The 23975-nt window shown below is 45.9% G+C and overlaps 1 protein-coding gene across 1 annotated transcript in view; it reads left to right on the forward strand.

Moving 5' to 3' along the window:
* LOC138782896 (uncharacterized) overlaps nucleotides 1–23975 on the forward strand; it is a 128853-nt gene that overhangs the window by 18243 nt on the left and 86635 nt on the right. Inside the window, exons 2-5 of the mRNA XM_069956838.1 lie at nucleotides 4226–4299; nucleotides 7722–7995; nucleotides 8724–8902; nucleotides 10062–10335. Of these exons, the coding sequence (XP_069812939.1) occupies nucleotides 4227–4299; nucleotides 7722–7995; nucleotides 8724–8902; nucleotides 10062–10335 (800 nt within the window). The 5' untranslated portion in view covers nucleotide 4226. The remainder of the gene's footprint in view (nucleotides 1–4225; nucleotides 4300–7721; nucleotides 7996–8723; nucleotides 8903–10061; nucleotides 10336–23975) is intronic.

Raw genomic sequence — 23975 nt, forward strand, 5'->3', positions numbered from 1 at the left:
TATATGTGCACCCTGTCATATGTATATAGTATAATGTTATGTGTGATATGTGTATAGTATAATGTTATGTGTGATATGTGTATAGTATAATGTTATGTGTGATATGTATATAGTATAATGTTATGTGTGATATGTGTATAGTATAATGTTATGTGTGATATGTATATAGTATAATGTTATATGTGCACCCTGTCATATGTATATAGTATAATGTTATGTGTGATATGTGTATAGTATAATGTTATGTGTGATATGTGTATAGTATAATGTTATGTGTGATATGTATATAGTATAATGTTATGTGTGATATGTGTATAGTATAATGTTATGTGTGATATGTATATAGTATAATGTTATGTGTGATATGTGTATAGTATAATGTTATGTGTGATATGTATATAGTATAATGTTATGTGTGATATGTATATAGTATAATGTTATGTGTGATATGTATATAGTATAATGTTATGTGTGATATGTGTATAGTATAATGTTATGTGTGATATGTATATAGTATAATGTTATGTGTGATATGTGTATAGTATAATGTTATGTGTGATATGTGTATAGTATGTTATGTGTGATATGTATATAGTATAATGTTATGTGTGATATGTGTATAGTATAATGTTATGTGTGATATGTATATAGTATAATGTTATGTGTGATATGTATATAGAATATTGTTATGTGTGATATGTATATAGTACAATGTTATGTGTGTTATGTATATAGAATAATGTTATGTGTGATAGGTATATAGTATAATATGTGGGATATGTATATAGTATAATATGTGGGATATGTATATAGTATGTTATGTGTGATATGTATATAGTATAATGTTATGTGTGATATGTATATAGTATAATGCTATGTGTGATATGTATAAAGTATAATGTGTGTGATATGTATATAGTATATGTGTGATATGTATACAGTATAATGTTATGTGTGATATGTATATAGTATAATGTTATGTGTGATATGTGTATAGTATAATGTTATATGTGCACCATGTGATATGTATATAGTATATGTGATATATATATATATATAGAAAAATATTGTGTGATATGTATATAGTATAATGTGTGTGATATGTATATAGTATAATGTTATATGTGCACCCTGTGATATATATATAGTATAATGCTATGTCTGATATGTATATAGTATAATGTTATATGTGCACCCTGTCATATGTATATAGTATAATGCTATGTCTGATATGTATATAGTATAATGTTATATGTGCACCCTGTCATATGTATATAGTATAATGTTATGTGTGATATGTGTATAGTATAATGTTATGTGTGATATGTGTATAGTATAATGTTATGTGTGATATGTATATAGTATAATGTTATGTGTGATATGTGTATAGTATAATGTTATGTGTGATATGTATATAGTATAATGTTATGTGTGATATGTGTATAGTATAATGTTATGTGTGATATGTATATAGTATAATGTTATGTGTGATATGTGTATAGTATAATGTTATGTGTGATATGTGTATAATATAATGTTATGTGTGATATGTATATAGTATAATGTTATGTGTGATATGTATATAGTATAATGTTATGTGTGATATGTGTATAGTATAATGTTATGTGTGATATGTATATAGTATAATGTTATGTGTGATATGTATATAGAATATTGTTATGTGTGATATGTATATAGTACAATGTTATGTGTGTTATGTATATAGAATAAAGTTATGTGTGATAGGTATATAGTATAATATGTGGGATATGTATATAGTATAATATGTGGGATATGTATATAGTATGTTATGTGTGATATGTATATAGTATAATGTTATGTGTGATATGTATATAGTATAATGCTATGTGTGATATGTATATAGTATAATGTTATATGTGCACCATGTGATATGTATATAGTATATGTGATATATATATATAGAAAAATGTTGTGTGATATGTATATAGTATAATGCTATGTGTGATATGTATATAGAATATTGTTATGTGTGATATGTATATAGTACAATGTTATGTGTGTTATGTATATAGAATAATGTTATGTGTGATAGGTATATAGTATAATATGTGGGATATGTATATAGTATAATATGTGTGATATGTATATAGTATGTTATGTGTGATATGTATATAGTATAATGTTATGTGTGATATGTATATAGTATAATGCTATGTGTGATATGTATAAAGTATAATGTGTGTGATATGTATATAGTATATGTGTGATATGTATACAGTATAATGTTATGTGTGATATGTATATAGTATAATGCTATGTCTGATATGTATATAGTATAATGTTATATGTGCACCCTGTCATATGTATATAGTATAATGTTACGTGTAACTAGAAAATGTACCCGGCGCTGCCCGGGTATAAAGTGTCAGTGTGTTAATTAGATTTGTTCTAAGGTGCCCAGGAGGCCAAGCTAAAGGTATTGTTTCATCTGAGTTAATCAGTGGAATTAGTGTATACCTGTAGTGCATAGTTGGAGGGGTTCTGTATACCCACAATGTATAGATTTAGGGGTCTCGCATATCTGTAGTGCATAGTTGGGGGGGCTGTATACCTATAGTGTATAGTTGAGGGAGGTCCTGTATACCTGCAGTGTACAGTTGGTGAAGGTCCTGTATACCTGTACTGTATAGTTCGGGGGTCCTGTATACCTGTAGTATATAGTTGGTGCTGTATACCTGTAATGTATAATTGGTGGAGGTCTTGTATACCTGTAGTTTATAGTTTGAGGGTCCTGGATACCTGTAGTGTATAATTGGTGGAGGTCTTGTATACCTGTAGTATATAGTTCGGGGGTCCTGTATACCTGTAGTAAATAGTTTGAGGGTCCTGTATAACTATAGTATAGAGTTGTTGGAGGTCCTGTATACATGTAGTGTATAGTTTGGGGTCCTATATACCTGTAGTATATAGCTGGTGGAGTTCCTGTATACCTATAGTATATTTGGGGTCCTGTATACTTGTAGTATAGAGTTGGTGAAGGTGCTATATACCTGTATTATAGAGTTGGTGTAGGTCCTGTATACCTGTAGTGTATGGTTTTGAGGTCCTGTATACCTGTAGTGTATAGTTTGGGGTCCTATATACCTGTAGTATATAGTTGGTGGAGTTCTTGTATACCTGTAGTGTATAGTTTTGGGGTCCTGTATACCTGTAGTGTATAGTTTGGGGTCCTGTATACCTGTAGTATATAGTTGGTGGAGGTCCTGTATACCTGAAGTATATAGTTGGTGGAGGTCCTGTATACCTGTAGTATATAGTTTTGGGGTCCTGTATACCTGTAGTGTAAAGTTTGGGGTCCTGTATACCTGTAGTATATAGTTTTGTGGAGGTCCCGTGCACTTGTAGTGTATAGTTTTGGGGTCCTGTATACCTGTAGTGTCCTGTATACCTGCAGGGTTGTATTTACCCGTATGGCAGTGTTATTCAGTCACAGTGTGTCGGTATTGGTCATGTCTGGTATGGGGGTGTTATCCAGTCACAGTATGGCGGTATTGGTCAGGTCTGGTGTGGCGGTGTTATCCAGTCACGGTATGGTGGTATTGGTCAGGTCTGGTATAGCGGTGTTATCCAGTCACAGTATGGCAGTATTGGTCAGGTCTGATATGATGGTGTTATCCAGTCACAGTATGGTGGTATTAGTCAGGACTGGTGTGGCGGTGTTACCCAGCCACAGTTTGCCGGTATTGGTCAGGTCTGGTATGGCAGTGTTATCCAGCACAGTATGGCGATATTGGACAGGTCTGGTATGACAGTGTTATCCAGCACAGTATGGCAGTATTGGTCAGGTCTGGTGTAGCAGTGTTACCCAGTTACAGTTTGGTATACCTGTTGTGCCCTGTATATACATGTACTGTATGGATGGAGTAGGGGGCCCTGTATATACATCAGCCCTGTGAGGTCATACGAGACCATTATAACCGAATGCAGCAGACTTTCCGAGGTTTCCCAGAAGAGCCGTGTGTAGTCAGTAGGATACTTCAGCTTTCCTGCTATTTGTCTTACTGGGGATCAGTTCCTTGCTGTGCTAACTGTCCTGAGAATACTTTAGAAGGATCTAAACCCTGGATTGTTTTCAGTGTCGTGTGCTTTTTTTCTATCTTAGTAGTTTCTCAAAGCTTTTTAATTTCAGATGTTTAACATGAATTAACTTCTTCCTCCATCTCTCATCTGCTTCTTCTTCCAGAATGAATCTTCTGTGGTCTCTGGTTCTGTCTGGATCTTTGGCCCTGGCTCTGGGATGTAGCCCCCCACCCGGAGGTGAGGAAACATCTGCACCCAGGACTGCAGGGCTGTAATATATGTATATCAGACATTGGGATGGATTATAGACTGGGCAGCGGGACTGCAGGGCTGTAATATATGTATATCAGACATTGGGATGGATTATAGACTGGGCAGCGGGACTGCAGGGCTGTAATATATGTATATCAGACATTGGGATAGATAATAGCATGGGCAGCGGGACTGCAGGGCTGTAATATATGTATATCAGACATTGGGATAGATAATAGCATGGGCAGCGGGACTGCAGGGCTGTAATATATGTATATCAGACATTGGGATGGATTATAGAATGGGCAGCGGGACTGCAGGGCTGTAATATATGTATATCAGACATTGGGATGGATTATAGCATGGGCAGTGAGACATGACACCCTGTAACCTCAGGCACTCGGCACCCAAGAAGATGTAAACTAACATCATGGTATTATTTAGTAACTATTGTCACTGTTAGTAGTTCAGGCCCCATACGGCCCCATGTGCTCATTGTCTGGCACTGTTATGTAGGCACCAGGTCCAAGATACCAGTGTCCAATAATCGGAGCTGTTATTCCAGGATTACAGTGACTTCCAGCAGCAGACGATCAGCCTACAAGCCGCTTCTTGCTCCTTCCTATGTCCTGTCGGGTGGAGTCACATTGTTCTGTAGGAGGATAAACATGAGTGTTATTTCTTACTCAATATTTCAGTGAAACCATAATATCTACTTCTTGTTGTGTTAGTCAGGTGAGATTTATGGGAGGATTTACATTATCCCTAGTCATGTCCTCTGTTATGGGATTCTCCTTTGTGAATACAGTAGAGAAGAATGTATTTAGTAGATTGGCCTTTTCCTCATCCTCCTCCACCATTACCCCCAGATTATTTTTGAGGGGACCAACATTTTCGGTTTTAAGTCTTTTGTTATTTATATAGGTGAAGAACATGTTAGCATTCCTATTACTTTCTGTGGCTATACTTCTTTCTGTTGCTATTTTTTCTTCTTTTATTTGTTTTTTACACATTCTATTCTTCTGTCTATAGTTGCTCAATGCTTCCCCACCACCTTCTTGTTTTAGAAGTCTGAATGCTTGTTTCTTATCATTTATTGCCCCCCCCCCCCCCCCCCACACCACCTACAGCTGTAGTTACCACATTGGTTTTCTCCTATTTCTACTGAGTTAATTCCCATATGGTATGTGTCGATCCCACGATTTACCCAGGATGCTCTTAAATAAGTCCCTGAAATCGTTTTTAAGGACCCGTCACCTACAGTACCTCAAACTTTATCATTGGTGCACCATGACCGCTGGGTCATCGCCAGCCCCTCCCAGTACTCTGTCAACCCGATCCGCAATCTGACGAACTCAAGCGCCAGGTACACATTGAATCAACAGGTGATGAAGTAATGTAAAAGTTTTGCCACTAGGTGTCGCTAGTATGTATATTTATATCTGTATATTGCACAGCTCTAGTGAACAAAGGGTTATGGCTTGTTTATGATCTGTGCACCAATGAGAGCTGTTCTTCTCTTCCACCTATCTCTATTCTTCTTTCCCCTTGAACTCTCTTCTCCACCACTAACAGGAGCTGTTACACACCCTGTAGGATGTTGTCACATGAGGAGAGGAAGTGTAGACCCACACTTAGTCAGTCTTAGCCAAGTTTCTGTAGAGAGAGGACGCAAGACAAGACAATCCCTGCTGTAGTCCAGCTGGGCCCTGGCTCTGCCAGGTCCTCCTACCAAGCCAAGTGTACTCTACGGTGGAGTGTGGTAGTAGTCAGACATATGCAAAACACAGAGACTCTTTTCTTCTTCAAAGCAACACTTATTTTTACCATGCAGTATTAAACCCCTAAAGAGAGGACAAGTCAGGGATCACCCCAACCCACGCTGTGAACATCTATAAAGGTGCAAGACAGTATCCTACCAGCTAGAGGAACAGACCCGGATAAAGCAAAGTTGCTACAAGCCTGCGTACTCTATCTTACGACGCAGGTGACACCGGGAAACGCTAGGACACTTCGATCAACTCAGGAATCAAGCACTGGGGCTTATGTCATCCTAATAGGACAGGTCACCCGACACTATAGGGCAACAGGTGGTATAGCGACAAAAGTCAAAACAGGGGCACAAGTATTCTTCTTCTCCCAAGTATTCTAAAGTATTCTTCTTCTACTTCTTCTAAAGTTCCAGCAGAGCACAGTACTAAACTGGGTTGGGACTCTCAAGGCAAACTCATCTCCATTACTCTGACTCCACTTCTCTAAACTCACTCTATTTCCTCAGCACACAACCATGCCAGCACTGATATTCTACCTCTACGGTTCGCAGCGCATATCTGGTCCAGTCAAGTCAAAAGTCTATTGTCTGCTTGTATGCTAAAGTATTCCTTTAGTAGAGTTTTTTGTTATATTTTATTGCACAAGCACCTACACAGCAGCTGCACCGTCCTTGGGTCATCTCCCCTTTCTGTGCATGGCGGTACCAACAGTCCGGGTGGGTCATAACTCCACTTCGGACCACCATGATAAGCGCCCAAGTGACCCCTCAGAACCGGCAGGTTACTGACCACAGGGGAAGGGTATAGCAAGCCTCAAGAACTAAAAATAGGTGTGCCTCCATACCTGTGTGCTGATTCAGCACCGGCGTTACGACAACCTAATGTCCAGCTGGGCTATATTCCACCGACCAACCACCACAGTAATACCAAACCAAAGAAGAAACAAGCTAAACACCATAATATCGCACACCTCCATAATAGAGTATATATTCAAATTTTATTTATACATAATTCCAAAGAAAAACAAGACAAAAAAAAAGCACCATAACAAACATGATTAAAAAAAATTAAAAAACCATATAGGTATATAAGCAATCCAAAGAGTGAGAGGATATGATAGTCCTCTCACTACATCAGGACATCACCAGAAAAAACAAATCCTTCCTCATGGTCAGAACAATATATATACTGTATATATATAATAATATACAAAGACTCAATCTTATTGTGCAGTATAGTAAAATACACAGATTATAAATATATAATTAAACCCAAACGTCACAACTGATTCTCTAAATATCCTCTACTAATGTGTCAATGATTATCACAAATGCACAAGAACAACTTGGTCTAAAAAGTGCTGAAATACAAAGTGCTCAAGTGCTTCAAACTATAACATGGTGTAAATGTACAAATATAATAAAACGCCAGTAAGGTAAGCACAAATAACAAGAAAGCTCATCTGATCACCCTATGACCATGAGATCCGGTGCCCTGACTGAGACCCAACGCATGTCGTCGCCGCAGTGACTTCATCCACCACAGTAATGGCGTCAGACTGTACCATCTAGCAAGTGACCAGTCGAGCACACACCACACAAATACCTGACAGCTCTTCTGCTCTTTTTTTCTCAGCCACAAATATAGCAAGAGATGGAGAAGCTTCCCAGGATTCTATTGGATTCGATGGAAACGCCAAAAATGCCATAGATGGGAACAAAGATGGAACATACAGCAAGGGCTCCTGCACTCACACCTCTGGTGCACAGAATCCTTGGTGGAAGCTCAACCTGAAAAAGAAATACAAAATATCAACTGTTGTTCTAACAAATAGGCAGGACTGCTGTCCAGAGAGGCTGATGGGAGCTGAGATCCGAATCGGTAACGACCCCAACAACAATAACCCAGTGTAAGTTCATACTAGGCACCAATAACTCTTGTCCCGTCTTCTTTTCCTCCTAAATGTCCCATCTTGTGTTCCTCCACAATGTCCCGTCTTGTTTTCCTCCACAATGTTGTCTCGTGTTCCTCCCCATGTTTCGTTTTGTGTTCCTCCACAATTTTCTGTCTTGTGTTCCTCCATAATGTCCTGTCTTGTGTTCCTCCACAATGTCCTGTCTTGTGTTCCTCCACAATGTTCTGTCTTGTGTTCCTCCACAATGTCCCGTCTTGTGTTCCTCCACAATGTCCCGTCTTGTGTTCCTCCACAATGTCCCGTCTTGTGTTCCTCCACAATGTCCCGTCTTTTGTTCCTCCACAATGTCCCGTCTTCTTTTCCTCCTAAATGTCCCATCTTGTGTTCCTTCACAATGTCCCATCTTGTGTTCCTCCACAATGTCCCGTCTTGTTTTCCTCCACAATGTTGTCTCGTGTTCCTCCCCATGTTTCGTTTTGTGTTCCTCCACAATGTTCTGTCTTGTGTTCCTCCACAATGTTCTGTCTTGTGTTCCTCCACAATTTTCTGTCTTGTGTTCCTCCACAATGTTCTGTCTTGTGTTCCTCCACAATTTTCTGTCTTGTTTTCCTCCACAATGTTCTGTCTTGTGTTCCTCCACAATGTCCCATCTTTTGTTCCTCTTTAGTGCCCCATCTTGTCAGGAGTCTGATCGTCAGAGGGTTTTACTTTTTCTCTTTCAGGTGTGGCAAGGTCACGAGTGTTGCCAATGTCAACTTGCCTTTCTGCTGTAATGGGATGGAAGGTCAGTACGTCAGCGTGGTGATCCCAGGGCGTGGAGAAGCCTTGACACTATGTGAGGTCGAGGTTTATGGAGACCCAGTCACAGAGACTCTCCCCGCCTGTATCCCCCCACCTGGAGGTAAGAAAACATCTAGGTCCAGGACTGCAGGGCTCTAATATATCTGTATTGGTATGGATTATAGCATAAGCAGAGGGGCATGACAACCTGTATTATTTAGTAGCTACTGTTAATATTTTGGGCCCTATATGGCCCCATGTGCTCATTGTCTGGCACTGTTATGTAGGCACCAGGTCCAAGATACCAGCGTCCAATAATCTGAGCTGTTATTCCAGGATTACAGTGACTTCCAGCAGCAGACGATCAGCCTACAAGCCGCTTCTTGCTCCTTCCTATGTTCTGTCGGGTGGAGTCACATTGTTCTTTAGAAGGATAACCATGAGTGTTATTTCTTACTCAATCTATTGATGGAACCATCTTATTAATGTCAATGGTATCTTACAAGCACATCCACCTGTCAGGACGGGGAAGTAGGGACAAGACGAGACAGTGGGCCCTAAGTCTGAACCCACCCACTGTCCCTACCTACTTGCCTCAATTGGCCCTAGGCAGCCGCGGACAACCGAGAAGACGTGCCCTATACTCTATAAGTGTAACACAGAACAAGACAGACAGAAAAACACAACAAAGGAGAGTCAACAAGCCAAGTCAGAACCAAACGGGCAACGTAGTACCAAATCAGGGATCAAACAAATAGTCAAAGGTCAGGCGGGAGGTCATTTAACGAGTTGAGCAACAGAGGAAATAGGAATGGAGATCGCAGCAGCAGACAGGGGGAGCTGGGATAAGAGTATGAACCTTAATAGCCAGCAATAATAAACTGGCCTCTGCTTTCATTTATGAGGATCAAGAGCCCGATCCGGATCCCCATTAGACCAGCATTCTGATCCTCAAGGTTCCGGACAGGCAGAGGCATGTGTCAATGAAAAACACTGCTCAGCTGCAGCAATCAAGGCTAGCAGTGAGCAGTGTAACTCCTGCATCGTCAGGAGGCTGAAAGGCAAGCAGGTGTGTCAAACTAAAAGTTAAAACGGACCCAGTTCACACCAGGCTCATTGCACATTCCTGACACCACCTCTTTACATTTATTTCCCGGTCCAAGTTCCTTTTTCTAATGTTTTCTGTGAGTTATAAGGCGATACAGACAGCAGGAACACAGCAGATACAGGACTCACACAGCTCCATATACCTGACAGCTCTTCTGCTCTTATTTCCTCAGCCACAAATATAGCAAGAGATGGAGAAGCTTCCCAGGATTCTATTGGATTTGAGGGAAACGCCAAAAATGCCATAGATGGGAACAAAGATGGAACATACAGCAAGGGCTCCTGCACTCACACCTCTGGTGCACAGAATCCTTGGTGGAAGCTCAACCTGAAAAAGAAATACAAAATATCAACTGTTGTCCTAACAAATAGGCAGGACTGCTGTCCAGAGAGGCTGATGGGAGCTGAGATCCGAATCGGTAACGACCCCAACAACAATAACCCAGTGTAAGTTCATACTAGGCACCAATAACTCTTTCCTTTCCTGCAGACCAAATTGAAACTTGTCCCGTCTTGTGTTCCTCCACAATGTCTAGTGATGAGCGAGCTTGGTACTCGATCGAGTATTAGGGTACTTGTTGGTACTCGTTACTCGGACCAGCATCTCGCGATACTCAAGGGAATCTCATCATCCGTTTCCTGTAAGTTTGGCGCTTTTTCTCAGCCAATAAACATGCAGGAGACTCTTTGGTGCATCCTGCGATGACGTGGGACCCATACATGTCGATAGCAGCGATTGGTTGGCCAGATCAGATGACCCTGCCATATAAAACTCGGCGCCGGCAGTGCTGGCTTCAGACGCATGCGGTGAGAGATCAGGGACAGAGCTGCTGCTGGTCAGGGAGAGTGTCAGTGTAGGATATAGCCTTCCAGTAGGCAGGGTATATACTAGCAATACAAACAAACAGACCTTTTCAGGGCTTAACAGCTTTTATTAACCCCTTAACGGCCGCGGGCGTAAGTGTACGCCCCCAAAACCTGTGCCTTAACGCAAACGGGCGTTTACGCCCGCGGTTTCCCCGATCGCTGCGTGTACACACGCAGCGATGGGGGAAGATGGCCTGCTATAATGTATAGCAGGCCATCCCTGCTTGTCGGCACAGGGGGGGATTAACCCCTCCCGTGCTGACGATCGCCGCTATTGGCTGATCAATTCAGATCAGCCAATGGCGGCAATATGCAGATTACCCGGAAAGCAATGGCGGTCGGTGCTGTCCGAGAACGCCAACGACCACCATTACTGTTAAAAGTAATGGTGGCCACGGTGCCACGTCCCGATCGCCGTGACCGGCGATCGGTACCCCATATAAGTACCTCATGAAAGGGTTAAAAACCTGCTTTGGACAGAGCAGGTATTGACCCATACTCACCTGATCCAGCGTCCCGATCGCGTCTTCCGGGTTCCGATCGTGTCCTCATCTTCGTCGGCGTCTTCGTCTTTTTCCGGCGGTCCCCATCGGCAATCATCGGCTCCAGCGTTGTCAAACTTCGGCTTTTTCCGGAATTTGCGTTCTACTGCCCCCTAGCGGCTAATAAGTGTATATAATACACATATCAGTAGCTATATTGTTTTTTTTTCCGCACCCTATCGCCGCTGAGTGCTGATCAGCATCGCACGTAAGTGCGCCGCTGATCAGCAACTCCTCCTTTTTGGCGTAGGGTGTTTTTTTCCTGTATCCTACAGCCACGGTCTGCTGATAAGTGCCGCACATAAGTGCGGCATTTATCGGCAACTCCTTTCTTGGCGTAGTTTTTTTTTTATACTTAATGTTAAAAAAACATGTAAAAAACACCATTACACTACACGGAATAAAGTTTTACACTACACCACTACACATTTGCATACCCCATATACCAATCCCCGTATAAAGATGGCCCCCAGGGTGTTTTCGGTGTCGGATGCATATGGTATTATTGCCTCCGACACCGAAACAGCCAGTGAGGATGAATGGGGGGTCCTTCTTTCCTCCATTCATCCTCATCATCCTCATCATCCAGTGACATGTCTGGGGGTAGCGTAGCGTACGCTGCCCCCCAGACACGTCTTTCCCGCCAGTACCGTCCTAATAAGAGATGACGGTATGGCGTGAAATTCTACAAACTCTGTGAGAGTACCTCAGGGTACACTTACAGATTTAGGGTAGGTGCACACTGCGGAATGGAGAAGGATAACCCTTTGTGCATTCCGCAGCTGGCACCCGCCGACGGACTGATGCAGGCGTGTGTCATAGACTCCATCCTATGCATGGGTTGATTCCATCGTCCGTCCAAAGAATGAACACATTGGACGGAGAGCGGAATCCGCCCGTGCATAGAATGGAGTCTATGACACGGATGGAGACGTGCGCCTGCATCAGTCCGCCGGCGAGTGCCAGCTGCGGAATGCACAAAGGGTTATCCTTCGCCATTCCGCAGTGTGCACATACCCTTAGAGTGTATGTAGGAAGGGACATCCGAATCCAGCCCCCAGATGTCCCCAGATACCTCCCCCCCCCCCCCCCATCCTCAGAGTTAGTGGGAAGATCGTTCGGGAACTGATTTTCCCACTGCTGGATAAAGGTTACCACCTGTACGGGGATAACTTTTATACCAGCACCCCCTCTCCCAGTCCCTCGCTGCCCGAGCTACTATAGCTTGCGGTACGATCCGTAAATATCAGAAGTAGTAATAAAGCCCTAATATTTATCAGCCATGGAGCGGACCCAGCACTTCTGGATATGAAGGACCCCGTATCGCACCAGGGCAACATTCTCCAGGTGACGTCCCCCACACTGGAAAACAGGAGACCCCAGAAGAAGCGCAGAGTGTGCCGTCACAGGGGGATCAGGAAGGACACCATTTTCCAGTGTGACACCTGTCCTGATCACCCCGGCCTCTGCATACTGGATCGCTTCAAGGCGTACCACACGTCATTGGGGTTCTACATTTTCTAAATTCTGTCCCTTATTCCTATTTCAGGGGTCACGTTGATCCAGGGATTATTCTGATCGCCATTAAAGAGTCGGGAAGGAATTTTTTCCCAGTGATGAGGCTACTGTCGTCTGCCTCACGAGGGTTTTTTGCCTTCCTCTGGATCAACACAGGTTTAATTTGATGGACACCTGTCGTTTTCAACCTTATAAACTAATAATTGGCCTAATACCCCCAAATAAATTAGAATTGTCCCTTTTCCCCAGCTGGAATCTAACAAGGGGGGCAGCGGTGATATGGCTCCCTGGTGACGGCCACATTTTGGACGTGAAAATGAAAAAAAAATTTTTTTTTATTTTCACAGCACATGTTCTACATATGTGCCTGTTACCAGTGGGGTCCATATGCTCACTGCACCCCTTGTTAGATTCCTTATGGGGTGTAATTTCCAGAATGGGGTCCCTTGGGGGGGGTTTCTACTGTCTTGGCAGAACAGGAGCTTTGTAATTGCGACATGGCCTCCATCCTCCATTCCAGCCTCTAAATGGCGCTCTGTCCCTTTGGTGGCTTGCCCTGTGCCCATATGGCACATTATGTCCTCATGTGGGGTATTTTTGTACTCAGGGTAAATTACCCTACACGCTTTGCATTTATTTTCTTTTTTAACCTTGTGGAAATAAAAAAAAAAATTCAAGGCTAGACCAACATTTAGTGTAATTTGTTTTAAATTTTTACTCTAAATCATTGATCTTGTCTTGATTTTTTCATTTTCACAAGGGGCTAAAAAATAAAAAAAAATAAAAAAAGGGGTAGAGCAATTTCCCCTGAGTACGGAAATACCCCACATGTGGACATAAAGCGCCATGCGGGTGTAGGGTAAGCCTCCAAAGGGAAGGAGCGCCATTTGGTTTTTTGAGGCTGGATTTGGCTGGAATGGATTTCGAGGGGCCATGTTGCATTTAAAAGGCCCCTGTGTTGCCAAGACAGTTGAAACCCCCCACAAGGAATGTAACAAGGGGTGTAGTGAGCATATGGACCCCACTGGTGACGGGCACAAATGTGGAACAATGTGGCCTGAAAATGAAATATTACATTTTTTACACTATAATGTTGGTCTAGCCTTAAATTTTTCATTTTCACAAGGGGTTAAAAGAGAAAAAAACACACAAAATGTGTAGAGCAATTTCCCCCGAGTCCGTAAATACCCCACATGTGGACATAAAGCGCCATGTGGGTGCAGGGCAAGCCTCCGAAGGGAAGGAGCGCCATTTGGATTTTGGAGGTTGGATTTGGCTGGAATGGATGATGAACGCCATGTCGCATTTACAGAGCCCTCGTGCTGCCAAGACAGTGGAAACCCCCCACAAGTGACCCCATTCTGGAAACTACACCCCTTAAGGAATCTAACAAGGGGTACAGTGAGGATATGGACCCCTGGATGACGGGCACATTTGTGCCATGAAAGTGAAAAAATGAAAATTTTCACTTTCACGTCACATTTTTCCACATTTGTGCCCATCACCAGTGGGGTCCATATCCTCACTGCACCCCTTGTTAGATTCCTTGAGGGGTGTAGTTTCCAGAATGGGGTCACTTGTGGGGGGTTTCCAGTGTTTTGGCAGCACGAGGGCTCTGTAAATGCGACGTGGCCCTTGAAATCCATTCCAGTAAAATCCAGCTTCCAAAAGCCAATTGGCGCTCCTTCCCTTTGGAGGCTCGTCCTGCGCCCGCTTGGCACTTTATCGCCACATGTGGGGTATTTCCGTACTCGAGAGAAACTGCGCTACATGTTTTGTGTTTTTTTTTTCCTTTTATCCCTTTGTGAAAGAGAAAAATTGAAGGCTAGAACAACATTTTAGTGTAAAAAATACTTTTGTCTTTTTTCACGCCATATTGTTGGGAAAATCTGTGAAGCACCTGTGGGGTCCAGATGCTCACCGCACCCCTTGTTACATTCCTTGAGGGGTCTAGTTTTCTGAATGGTGTCCCTTTAGGGGTGTTTTTTAGGTTTTGGCACCCCAGAGCCTCTGCCAACCTGAAGTGGTACAGTCAAAATTACCAAATATAACGGAGGCGTTGAAATTCACTAGGCGCTCCCTTATATCTGAGGCTTGTGGTTGCGTCAAATAGCGCAATAGGGTCACATATGGGGTATTTCTATAAACTGCAGAAACGGGGCAATAATTATTGGGGTGCATTTCTCAGGTAATAGGTTTATAATTATGAAAAATATTGGATTACAAGAGAATCTCTGCACAGAAAATTTAAATTTTCAAATTTCTTACACACTTAGCTTTTATTTCTGTGACTCCCCTAAAGGGTTAAAAAACTTTCTGGATGAGCTTTTGCAGAGTTTTTGGGGTGCAGTTTCTGAAATGGGGTGCTTTGTGGGGCTTTCTAACATACTGGACCCTCAAATACACTTTTAAAAATATCTGATTTTGAAATTTTACAGAAAATTTGGAAATTTGCTGCTAATGTTTTACGCTTTCTATTGTCTAAAAAAAATGAAATATAGTTTAATAAATGCTGCCAACATAAAGTAGACATGTTGCTAATGCTATTTAATATATAATTTATGTGGTATAACCATTTTCTGTATAAGCAGAAAAGTTTTAAAGTTGGAAAAATGCATTTTTTTACAATTTTTCACGTTATTTTGGGTTTTTTCCATAAAGATTCATTATAAGTATTGACTCCAATTTACCAGAAATGTGAAGTACAATATGTCACGAGAAAACAATCTCAGAATCAGCCGGATAGGTAAAAGCATCCCGAAGTTATTAATGAATAAAGTGACACAGGTCATATTCATAAAATTTGCTCCGGTCCTTAAGGCAATTTCAGGCCCGGTCCTTAAGGGGTTAATACTATTACTACAGACTGCTGGCTGGGAGTTGTAGTGCTGCTACCGCGATGTAACCAGCACACTGTGGTGACCGGCTGCTGGCAGAAAGGGGACATTAGGTGTTGCATACACACCCCTAAGAAGTGCTCAGTGTACTCTTTATTTGATTTGGGGGCTGATAGTCCTGGTGTACTGCACTGTATAGCTGGGAGTTGTAGTGCATCTCGCATAGAACTTACTTCACAGTTCATTGTATTGGGGTGACAAAGTGTGTGTACAGTTGTTGCCCATACCAGATAGCACCGTCAAGCCCCCCCTAAACTAGTGTGTACTGCACTGTATAGCTGGGATATGTAGTGCATCCTGCATAGAACTTCACTGCTCATTGTAAGGGGGTGTCACAGTGTATGTGTATAGTTCCGGCCAATACTAGATTGTACCGTGCAGCCCCCCCTAAACTAGTGGGTACTACACTGTATTGCTGGGATTTGTAGTACACCTGCATAAAACTTCACTGCTCATTGTAAGGGGGTATCCCAGCGTGTGTCTAGGTCCAGACACTACCAGATTGTACCATACAGTACCATACAGCCCCCCTAAACTAGTGGGTACTACACTGTATTGCTGGGATTTGTAGTACACTACCCCTCAAGTGATGATCCCTTTGCATGAGACAATTGAAAGATCTTCAAGGATCAAAGTCAAATTCAAAATCAAAACAGCGGTGGGGGGAGAGGTGGTGAGTCACATTATGCAGGGAATGCAGTCAAATTGAAAATCGAAAGGGTGGTGGCGGGGGTAGAAGTCAGTAGTTACATTATGCAGGGAATGTTACCCCAACTGCTGCAGTCAAATTGAAAATCGAAAGGGTGCTGGGGGTTGTTGGCTACTTGTTGCCTTAACTGGCACCCATGTAGACTACTGGTGTGCCTGCCCTTGCCTCGTTGTTGCTGGGCCTTAACTGGCACCCATGTAGCCTACTGGTGTGCCTTCCCTTGCCTCGTTGTTGCTGGGCCTTAACTGGCACCCATGTAGCCTACTGGTGTGCCTGCCCTTGCCTCGTTGTTGATGGGCCTTAACTGGCACCCATGTAGCCTACTGGTGTGCCTGCCCTTGCCTCGCTGTTGCTGGGCCTTAACTGGCACCCACGTAGACTATTGGTGTGCCTGCCCTTGCCTCGTTGTTGCTGGGCCTTAACTGGCACCCATGTAGCCTACTGGTGTGCCTGCCCTTGCCTCGTTGTTGATGGGCTTTAACTGGCACCCATGTAGCCTACTGGTGTGCCTGCCCTTGCCTCGTTGTTGCTGGGCCTTAACTGGCACCCATGTAGCCTACTGGTGTGCCTGCCCTTGCCTCGTTGTTGCTGGGCCTTAACTGGCACCCATGTAGCCTACTGGTGTGCCTGCCCTTGCCTCGTTGTTGCTGGGCCTTAACTGGCACCCATGTAGACTGGTGTGCCTGCCCTTGCCTCATTGTTGAGGGGCCTTAACTGGCACCCATGTAGCCTACTGGTGTACCTGCCCTTGCCTTGTTGTTGCTGGGCCTTAACTGGCACCCATGTAGCCTACTGGTGTGCCTGCCCTTTCCTTGTTGTTGATGGGCCTTAACTGGCACCCATGTAGCCTACTGGTGTGCCTGCCCTTGCCTCGTTGTTGCTGGGCCTTAACTGGCACCCATGTAGCCTACTGGTGTGCCTGCCCTTGCCTCGTTGTTGCTGGGCCTTAACTGGCACCCATGTAGACTACTGATGTGCTTACCCTTTCCTCGTTGTTGCTGGGCTTTAACTGGCACCCATGTAGCCTACTGGTGTGCCTGCCCTTGCCTCGTTGTTGCTGGGCCTTAACTGGCACCCATGTAGCCTACTGGTGTGCCTGCCCTTGCCTCGTTGTTGCTGGGCCTTAACTGGCACCCATGTAGACTACTGGTGTGCCTGCCCTTGCCTTGTTATTGCTGGGCCTTAACTGGCACCCATGTAGACTACTGGTGTGCCTGCCCTTGCCGGTAATGGCCACTTTATTTATTTATTTATTTTTCTAACCTTCAATTTAAATTTTTTTTTTTTTTTTTTATAAATTCTTTATTTAATAGCCACATTTTCCGACAAAGAAAAGCTGAACAATCAGGGATAAACACACCCCGAGCCAGAGAATTGCAAAAAAAGGAGAAACATTTGGACATGGGGGACACATGTAAATGTACACAGTAGAACAGGAAGGTAAAATTGAACATTCATGTCATATCGGACGAGAAAGTACGGTGTCCACATGTTCCATGAGTTATTGTGATGGCCCGGTGGCTACCCCCAACCGTCAACCCCTTCGTCCTTTCAGCTAAAGGACCAGATAGAGGAACTCCCAGCAAAAGACGCTGAGGTTCAGAAGGCAAGAAGATGGTGGGAGAAAAACAGAGGAGTAGGGATATGTGAAGAGGGGTAGAGGACAGGGGAAGAGGGGGGAGAGAGATCCACAGGGGAGACCGGGGGGGGGGGGGCCGGGTAAAAGAAGGGCGAGGGAAGGAAGGAACTACGGTAGAAAGAGAAGGAAAGAGGAGAGGAAGGAGAGAAGAAAGAAAGAAAGATAAAAATAAATAAATAAATAATAATAAATAAATAAATAAATAAAAAGGGGGGGAGAGAGGGAGGCGGAGGGAAGGAGGGGAGTAGAAGGAATAGTAGGGAAGGTCTGAGGGCAATGTCCAGGCCTAGGTGCCCTAACTATCGCAGGCCCGCAAGCACTCAGGGTGACATCTAAATCCCTCCAGTTCTCTGGGAGGGTTCTGGGCACAGCAAGGTTGCATATTCAGCCGTGTCCTGGAACTCCATCCAGGCTAGCCATGTACCTGTAAAACGAGCGTTCTGGTCGTGCAGCACAGCAGTCAGGTCCTCCATTCTCATAAGTTCATTCACCTTAGAGATCCAAAGAGAAACAGGTGGGGGGACTGTGCGCTTCCAGTAGAGAGGGACGCACGAGCGAGCCGCCATCACCAGGAAGCGCAGCAGGGAACGCCTGTACTTTTTTGTGGACAACTCAGTGTGGTGAAGAAGAAACAGGGCAGGCGAGAGGTCCACCGAGGGGCCAATGACCCGCCGGATGGTCTCCCCAACACTGTCCCAGAAAGCTGTGAGCACCGGGCAGGACCAAAGCACATGCAGGTGGGTACCCTCCGCAGTCCCGCATCTCCAACACATCGGATCCACCTCAGGCCAGATTGCATGCAACCGCACCGGCACCCGGTACCATCGTGTAAGGATCTTATAGCCCGCCTCTTGGAAGCGTGAGCTCACGGAGCCTTTATGGACCAGGGACATAATGTCGGTCCTTTGCGCCGGAGAGAGAGAGAGAGGTGGAGGTCATTCTCCCATGTCGTCAGATATGGAGGGGATTCCTGGTCGGGTGGGATCAGCAGGTCGTTGTAGAGAAGTGAGAGTGTATGACGCAGTTGGCCAGAACCCTCGCACAACGTCTCCAAATACGTCTTAGAGGTGGAGAATTGTACGGCAGGGGGGAGAGTGTGTAAAAAGTGTGTAAGTTGGTTAATACGCCATGCGCCTAGTGGTCTTGGGTCAGAAATGGCTTCCAAAGCCGCAGGAGACAGCCATGTTGCCTGGGATATGAAATGGGAGGCTCTAAAAATGTTGGCATTCGCCCACGCTCTGAAGCCTGGGTCCGAGATCCCAGGTACAAAATCCGGATGGCCAATAATCGGTGACTTAGGTGAGGTGAGTGGAAGCACGCGGTTGCGGACCAAAGCGTCGGCACAGGCTAGGAGTGTCGGGCCTATCGTCGGGTGTGAGCGTAGGTCTGTTAGGGAGGGGCCGGGGAGCCAGGGGATGCAGGCTAGAGGGATGCTGGTGGAGGACTGTTCTATTTGGACCCATGGCTTCAGTGCCGCATGTCTACACCAGTCCACGACCCGGGTGAGGACCGATGCCAGGTAATACAGATGGATATCCGGGAGAGCAACGCCACCTCTATCTTTTTTGCGACACAGTAAAGCTCGCTTAACCCGTGCCGGTTTACCGCCCCAAATGAATCTAGTCTGAGCGGAGGTCACGGCCTTAAGGAACGATTTCGGGACACGAACCAGCAGGCATTGGAAGGCATACAGCAACTTTGGCAGGAGATTCATTTTGAAAATGGCACATCTGCCGAACCACGTGAACAGTCCCTTGCTCCAATTGGCGCAACAGGACTGAACCGTCGCAAGAATTGGGGGGAAGTTAGCGGAGAAGAGCTCTTTCGGGTCAGCAGTGAGATTGATGACTAGGTATTTGAGCACCTTAGAGGCCCAGCGGAACCTAAAGGAGGCACAAAGTGACAACACCGTCTCACCGGGCAATGATATGTTGAGTGCCTCAGACTTTGCATAATTGATTTTAAAATTAGAGAGTGAGGCAAAGAGTTCCAACTCTCTCAGTATGACTGGTAGAGTAACCTGAGGGTTAGTAACAAAGAAGAGCAAGTCATCCGCATACGCGGCTACCTTGTGTACAGTGTTGCCCACTCGCAAACCCCCAATATCCTCAGTCCCCCGCACAATTCTCAAGAAGGGCTCTAATGTCAGCACAAAAATGAGGGGAGAAAGAGGGCATCCCTGTCTTGTGCCGTTGTAGATAGGAAAGCGGTCTGAGAGGACGCCGTTCACCCGGACAGTGGCAGAGGGGTTGGAGTAAAGGGACAGAATCCAAGATAAAAAATTTGGACCTAAACCTAAGGCCCGCAAGGTCTCCTCCATAAACGTCCAGTTGACACGGTCGAAAGCCTTTTCGGCGTCTGTAGAAAGCATGAACGGGGTACGGTGGGCCGAGGCATGATGAACCAGGTCAACTGCACGAATGGTATTGTCCCGGGCTTCAGGTCCCGGCAGGAATCCCGTCTGATCTAGGTGAACGGCGCCCCCAAGGAGGGGGGACAGTCTAGAGGCCAGGATCTTTGCAAACAGCTTCAGGTCAACATTCAAAAGGGATATTGGCCTGTAGCTGGCACAAAGGGAGTGGTCTTTCCCCTCTTTAGGGATGACTGAAATGACCGCCCTAGTGGTGTCAGTGGGGAGCGAGGTGCCCTCAGGGAGTGAGTTAAATGCCTCTAGGAAGTGGGGGGTTAGTAGTGGTTCAAGTGCCTTATAATATCCCAGGGAGAATCCGTCAGGGCCCGGTGCTTTCCCGGACTTGGAAGCCTTAAGGGCCGCACGGAGTTCTGTGTCAGAAAGCGGCTCTTCCAGAGCAGCGAGAGCCTCCTCAGGGAGACGTGGGAGGCCAGATCGGGCTAGATAGTCCCTGATACGGGAGCGAAAAGAGTGGCTGAGTGTAAGGGGATTAGATTGGTCTGTGGAGTATAAAGCAGCGTAGAAGTCGCGGAATGCCCGCGCAATGCCAGCCGGTAAGTGCTCCCGTCCTCCTGAGTCAGTAACGATTTGGGGGACATAGGTCCGGGTACGTTGAGCTCGCAGTGCCCTAGCAAGGGTCCGTCCGCACTTATTCCCAAACTCATAGAAATGGCGCCTACATTTCACCAATGTGGCTTTGGCTTTGTCCAGTAGATGAGTGCGGAGGGACTCCCGAGCAGCCAGTAGCCTCACCGTAATATCTTCCGTAGGGGCAGATTTGTGGGCCTGCTCTAGGTCTCGTAATTCTGCCAGTAAACGGGTCGTTTTAGCTGCTTTTTCCCGTTTAAGGCGCGCCCCGTGTTTCACCAGGATCCCTCTAGCTACGCACTTATGCGCCTCCCAGACCACCATAGCCGAGGGCTCCCCACCTCCAATGGTACTGAAATATTCGGTCAGGGACTGCCTAAGGTCCGCAAGGACCACAATATCCTGGATCAGAGATTAATTAAGCTGCCACTGCCATTGCACGGGGTACGGTTCCGGCAGAGCCAGAGTGAGAGAGATCATGGCATGGTCTGAGAACGTAATGGTATCAATCGCTGCATTTCTGAATAAGGATAAATGTCCGTGCTTCAACAGAAGATAGTCTAACCTTGAGTAGGTATCGTGTACTGGGGAATAAAAGGAGTAGTCCCTGTCCCTGGGGTGGCCAAGTCTCCATGTGTCAATTAACTGGTGTTCGTGTAGTAGGGCGTTCATGCGGGACAAGTGTGAGCGACTAACATGTGAGGATCCTCTAGAGGTATCCAAGGATGGATCCAACGCTAAGTTAAGATCTCCACCAACGACCAGTATCCCCTCCTTAAAGTCATCAATGGCATCGAGGTACGTCTGCATCGCATGTGCCTGGCCCGAGTTAGGAAGATAGAGGGAGGCAAAGGTAAATACCTGTGCGTTGATAAAAAAAAAGGGGAGGGGGGAGGGGGGGAGGAAGGGTTAAAGTAGGGAAGGTGGAGAGGAGGGACGGGAGAACAAACGGATGGGAGGAGGGAAGGGTCGAAGGGAAAAGGATGAAGGAGGAAAAGGACAAAAACCCGGGAGGGACAGAAGGGGGGGAAACCAGAAGGAGAGGACAGGTAGCACTAATACGTGTTCAACGGAGGCAGAGCTCCCAGAAGGAAATAAAGGAAAAGAGAGACAAAGACAGATAGAGTGGAGACGTAGAAAACCATGGGGTGAGGGGCCCCGAGCCACAACCTACAGATCCAACAAAACCCTTCAGAACAAAACGATCACTGAGCCTCCACATCCCCAACACAGCAATGGGTGTTAGGGTGCAGAGGGCCCAGGGCAAAGACTTAAGTTACAACTAAAAACAATGAAAAAACTTAATGAGGCAACACCAGAAGGCACCAGTGGGCACCAGAGTGCGAAACATATGCGGGTAAAAGTGAACCCAAGCAGATCGAACTGAGCAGTCCCCATGAGTGGAAACATAATGTGCGAGCAGACTAAAAACAGAAGTCCATCCCTGTGTCGGCCCAGCTATAGGGATGGCCGACGAAACCAGCACAGACAGAGTACGGATCCCCCATAAACAGATCCTCGCAGAAAGCAGGGAGGCAGTACGACTGTGTCAACCCCGTCGAGGCCAGGAAAGTGGACAAATAGCAGGGCCATTACAACAAGGACGGCTGATGACACGGTGGAAACTTGTTTCTAGTCAGCACCCGCGGGTGTATCTGGAGATGGAGACCGGATCGTGGAAAAACAGTAGAGGCGGATACAGTTGTGTCGCAGCCGCGACTTCTAAGCTTCCATCGGGAGTCCCAGAGAGAGGTCCACGATTGGTGGGGGCGAGACAGGTTGGGAATGGGGCAGATCGGTGGAGACTCTGGATCTGCGGCGGCGCAATTGCGCAATTGGTGGCGGCAGGTCCACAGCCAGCCAATCCGGAACGGAGATGGGAGGCCTGTCCAGAAAGGTGAACAGCTGCGGGAGATCCTCATGACATCTGAGGAAGAATGTAGCGGAGTCCTTGCGCACCATGACCTGGAAGGGATGGCCCCACCTGTAGGATGCCCCGGCCTCTTTAATTATTGTCAGGAGCGGCTGCAGAAGGCGTCTCATAGAGAGCGTGCGGGCGGAGACGTCAGGAAAGAGGCGCACTGTCGCGTTCTCATACTGAATAGTACCCGAATTTCTCATGGCCGCCAGTATGCTCTCCTTGTCTAAGTAGTAGTGTAAGCGGCACAAGACATCTCTTGGCTCGGCGTTTTCCCTCGCCGGTGCTCTCGCCACTCTGTGTACTCTGTCAATAGCATAAGTAGAATCCAGAGGTCTGGAGGTAGCCATGTTGAAGAGCTCAGACACTCTGCGAGGCAGTTCATCGCCCCCCGAAGCTCCGGCAGGCCTTTTATACGTACATTGTTTCGCCTCCCCCTGTTTTCCTGGTCATCTAGGAGAAGTGTGAGATGGCGGGAGTGTTGGCGGATGCGCGCCATGTCACTCTCCAGGAGATCCACCCTGGAGGACAAAATGGCGGATGATCCCTCCACTACCGTGGTGCGCTGGGCCAGTTCCTCCACCTCTGTGCGCACCTCCGCTATCGCCTGCTGGTGCGCAGATTCTATGCGGCATACAACCGCGTCCAAGTCCTGTTTCGTGGGCAGGGCCTGTATAAGCTCCCGCAGGAGCTGGAAGTCCGAGGGCCGCGTGTCACCCTGTGAGGAGGCCTCCCCTGACAAGTAGCGGTCGCGTGAGGGCTGCGGCCTGGAAGCCCCCGGCCAGTCCGTTCGTCCCGCATCATCCCTGGTATCGGAGTCTGCCCAGGACACCGGCAGGTGAGTTTGGCTGCTCGGGAGGGCACAGGGAGAAGGGGCCGGATGTGCAGCAGGCGCTATGTTGCCGCTGCCAGCGGCCTGTGGTCCGGATCCTGCCGGCTGGAAATACCTGTCTATGCGGGCGGACGCCACCGCCGAACGGGTAGCCGGGTGCTGGGATG

The sequence above is a fragment of the Dendropsophus ebraccatus genome, chromosome 2 (assembly GCF_027789765.1).
Source record: "Dendropsophus ebraccatus isolate aDenEbr1 chromosome 2, aDenEbr1.pat, whole genome shotgun sequence".
Lineage (NCBI taxonomy): Eukaryota > Metazoa > Chordata > Amphibia > Anura > Hylidae > Dendropsophus > Dendropsophus ebraccatus.